This window comes from Hippocampus comes, unplaced genomic scaffold (genome assembly GCF_001891065.2).
Source record: "Hippocampus comes isolate QL1 unplaced genomic scaffold, H_comes_QL1_v1.1 scaffold78, whole genome shotgun sequence".
NCBI lineage: Eukaryota > Metazoa > Chordata > Actinopteri > Syngnathiformes > Syngnathidae > Hippocampus > Hippocampus comes.
This window is the reverse complement of record NW_017805798.1, coordinates 282,628-286,835: the sequence shown is the minus strand read 5'-3', so window position 1 is coordinate 286,835 and position 4,208 is coordinate 282,628. Positions and strand designations below refer to the sequence as shown.

The following is a 4,208-nucleotide window of genomic DNA, read 5'->3' as shown; positions in this document are numbered from 1 at the left end:
TTTTTGCAAGTAATGCAATCGGAATCCTGTTTATTGCTTTATCCTGTTTATTGTTTATTACTGAAATAAAAAGAAAGCATTGCTGCTGCTGATCAAAGACGAAAACGCTCTGGTGACCAGTGGGGTCGGGAATGGGTGAATAACCGATGAAGTCTTTCTCTGACTCGCCAGTACCGTCGCAAGATGGCGACAGAGAAGATTTTCTTCGACGAGACGATTCCGTTCCAACTACCATAGAAGAAGAAAAGGGCGGAAGTTAGCCTCGCTTAAAATCTAAGACGACGTCAACAAAAGCGACGGAGAGAACCCCACAAACATGTTGAAAAATGTGGTTCGGGAGCGCCTGAACGAGGCCGCCGATGAAATCTGCGGCCTGTTTGAAAGCAGCCTGGCGTCGTACGAGGAGCAACTTTGTCGCGCGAGAGAAGAGAACCAGAGGCAACGACGACAACTGGAAGCTGCCGCCCGAGATCACCCGATTCTGTGGAGCATGCCAGGTGTGTCGGACTTGAAACGAATTTTATTTGCGTTTCCTGAGGCGAGCGGGTCGGTGGGCAATTGTGACGAGGGGTGTTGTCAGCGGCTTACTTATGCAGTATACCCGCGTGTCACCCCTCAAGGCGGCTGGATAAACGGAGGAAAAATCTGCGTGACACGCCTCTTGCTTTATTAGAATTTTGTAGAAAAAGGGGTAAAGTATCTTAACACATACAGCATATATAGTGGACACACCGGAAGTTGGAACGGTTCCTTCAAAGTAAAACAAGAAATAATTGAGAGCATATATGTCTGTTCACAACACCCCCCACCCACACCTTACCTCCGATGTAATTAGATGCACGTATTTTTCCAATAAAAAATAGATTAATGCGCATGTTTAAGCGCCATCCTGCACAGAGAGAGTGAGGGCATATACTTAGAGAAATGTCTGTTCCCCCCCCCTCCCCTCCCCACATACGTTTGTTTACTTTTGGCCTGCCAAAATAAGTGGACTGGTCACTGTTATGTCATGGTTCAAAATTGTTGATAATTCATTTTATAATCAACGTCATCATCCATGCTTTTAAGCTTTGTGCTCCCACAAAGCTTTGTGCTCCCACAAAACTAAAAATGAACACACTCCTTTTAAATTTGAATAAATATTTATTTTTTCTTGACTGCCCTACCACTATCATTGAACTCTATTTTTAGTTTGCAATTAGACATGCCATAAACACTAAAAGCTATAGTAAAAGCGTATGTGGGCTGCTGCGATATGCTGCAAACTACGTCTCATGCCGCCAGTCAATGTGTAGTGTCCTCCCCAAAAGATGGTTTGTGGCAGCCCTAATCTCTTCTGGTTCACTTCATTTGTGCCGCTCTTGTCGCACAGGCGTCCAGCAGATGATTGGTCCTCCACGAGAATTTGACCCTCCGCCGCAGGAGCGTGTTGAGCAGCAAGACGATTTGCATCCCGTCGTCCCTGTCAAGGAGGAAGAGGAGGAAGCCGACGTCAGCGAGTCGCCACCGACCGTCACGCTCATCATCGACCAGAGCCAAGACGGCCGAGAGCGAGCGGACGAAACGTCGTGGCTCAATGGTCCTGGAGGCACCGACGCACCGCCACGTAGCCAAACTGCGGGAGAACCTCGGCGGAGCGACGCGGACCGGCCGGGAGACAGCGAAGGCTCAGAGAAGGAGCCGGCGCGCAGGAGATGTCACGCGGCCGTCAAACCTTTTAGCTGCCCAGTTTGCGCAAAAACATTTATCCGAAAGGATTATGTGATCACGCACATGTGGACGCACACGGGAGAAAAGTGCTGCACTTGCTCGGTTTGCGCTAAAACTTTCACTTGTCAGCACAATTTGAACATCCATATGAGAACGCACACGGGAGAAAAGCCCTACGCTTGTCGGGTGTGCGGCGCTAAGTTCCGCCACAGGGTGTCTTTAATCGCGCACACGGGGACGCACACGGGGGAAAAACCTTTCGCCTGCTCCGTTTGCGGTCAAAAGTATTCGTACAAGTTCACGTTGACGGAGCACATGCGGACGCACACCGGCGAGAAACCCTACAGTTGTGCCGAGTGCGGCCAGAGATTCTCTCGAAAAGAACACTGGAGCAGCCACAGGAGGGCCCACACCAACGAGAAACCCTTCAGCTGCTCCGTTTGCCACAAAAGCTTTGTCAAAAAGTCCAACCTGGAATTACACACGAGGACGCACACGGGCGACAAACGCTTCAGTTGCCCAGTGTGCGGCAAAAAATGCACTCAAAAGTCGCAGATGACGTCGCACATGAGAACGCACACCGGGGAGAAACCTTTCGCCTGCTCCATTTGCGGCGACAAATTTACGCACAAGGTGACTTTGATCACGCACACGGCAAGGCACACGGGAGAAAAACCTTTCATATGCGCGTTTTGCAACCAAAGCTTTTCTTCTAAGTATTATTTAAACGTACACTTGCGATCACACAACGACAAGCAAACCAACGAGTTTCCCAACTCCAAATTCTAAAGTACCGAGTGCCTCCGGGAAGGAGTCGCGAAGACTGGACCCATTAATCGCCCCGGCGTTTTCGCTCTTTTAAATGGGCAAAATCAATGTATTTATTTGACAGTGCAAACTATTTTTTTCCATTTCGTTGGAACTCGTGTTGGAACACAGTATTTGATGAAAATGTTATTCAGACTTAAAAAGAACACCAATAAATAAGTTGGGAATACTTGTGGTGGACAACGTTGTCATTTTCAAAGTCGGGTTTTAAACTACAGTTAGGGTTTCCAACTAGGGTTTGGGTTTCAATGTAGGGTTTCCAACTAGGGTTAGGGTTTCAAAGGTCGGGTTTTAAACTATAGTTAGGGTTCCCAACTAGGGTTAGGGTTTCCAACTAGGGTTCGGGTTTCAATGTAGGGTTTCCAACTAGGGTTAGGGTTTCAAAGTCGGGTTTTAAACTAGAGTTAGGGTTTTAAACTAGGGGTAGGGTTTCAAAGTAGGGTTCCCAAATAGGGTTAGGGTTTCAAAGTAGGGTTTCCAACTTGGGTTCGGGTTTCAATGTAGGGTTTCCAACTAGGGTTAGGGTTTCAATGTAGGGTTCCCAACTAGAGTTAGGGTTTCCAACTAGGGTTAGGGTTTCAAAGGTCGGGTTTTAAACTATAGTTAGGGTTCCCAACTAGGGTTAGGGTTTCACAGTAGGGTTCCCAAATAGGGATAGGGTTTCAAAGTAGGGTTTCCAACTAGGGTTCGGGTTTCAATGTAGGGTTTCCAACTAGGGTTAGGGTTTTAAACTAGGGTTCGGGTTTCAATGTAGGGTTCCCAACTAGGGTTAGGGTTTCACAGTAGGGTTCCCAAATAGGGATAGGGTTTCAAAGTAGGGTTTCCAACTAGGGTTCGGGTTTCAATGTAGGGTTTCCAACTAGGGGTAGGGTTTCAAAGTAGGGTATTAAACCAGAGTTAGAGTTTTAAACTAGGGTTAGGGTTTTAAACTAGGGTTAGGGTTTCAAAGTAGGGTTCCCAACTAGGGTTAGGGTTTTCAACTAGGGTTCAGGTTTCAATGTAGGGTTTCCTACTAGGGTTAGGGTTTCAAAGTAGGGTATTAAACCAGAGTTAGGGTTTTAAACTAGGGTTAGGGTTTCAAAGTAGGGTTCCCAAATAGGGTTAGGGTTTCAAAGTAGGGTTCCCAACTAGGGTTAGGGTTGTCCACGAATACAATAATTTTGTAGGGCAATAGTGGCCACAAAAAAAAAGAGTTCTTCCGCTGCGTCAAATCCGGCTTCCGCCTGTCACCTTTTCGTTGACTTTGAAGGAGATTGAAGGAATGTCATCATCTTGTCTGGCAAAGTTTCAAAGTAGGGTATTAAACCAGAGTTAGGGTTTTAAACTAGGGTTTACAACTCTGGTTATGGTTTCCAAGTAGGGTTTTAACCTAGGATTAGGGATTCAACCTGGAGTTAAACTTCACCACTTTTCAAACAGTTTCACACTTTTTTATGTATTGACAGTGATTTGAAACTGTACAGTCCTTGGGCATTTTTAGTCCACGAATACAATAATTTTGTACGGCAATAGTGGCCACAAAAAAAAGAGGAATTCTTCCGCTGCGTCAAATCCGGCTTCCGCCTGTCAACTTTTCGTTGGCTTTGAAGGAGATTGAAGGAATGCCATCATCTTGTCTGGCAAGATGGACTTAGGACCCTGAAGGCGGGGAGGGAGGGACTTGGCGGGGG

At 46.7% G+C, this 4,208-nt stretch overlaps 1 protein-coding gene across 2 annotated transcripts in view; it reads left to right on the top strand.

Moving 5' to 3' along the window:
- The window catches only part of LOC109525303 (oocyte zinc finger protein XlCOF6.1-like), a 5,134-nt gene extending 2,412 nt beyond the window's left edge, over positions 1-2,722 (top strand). The window contains exons 1-2 of one of the 2 annotated variants that reach the window (XM_019885721.1): positions 52-497; positions 1,373-2,720. In XM_019885721.1, the coding sequence (XP_019741280.1) occupies positions 317-497; positions 1,373-2,499 (1,308 nt within the window). In that variant the 5' untranslated portion in view covers positions 52-316 and the 3' untranslated portion in view covers positions 2,500-2,720. Of the gene's footprint in view, positions 1-51; positions 498-1,372 lie in introns of those variants that run through there. The other variant, XM_019885722.1, reaches the window with a different exon arrangement.
- The last annotated feature ends 1,486 nt before the right edge of the window (positions 2,723-4,208 follow it).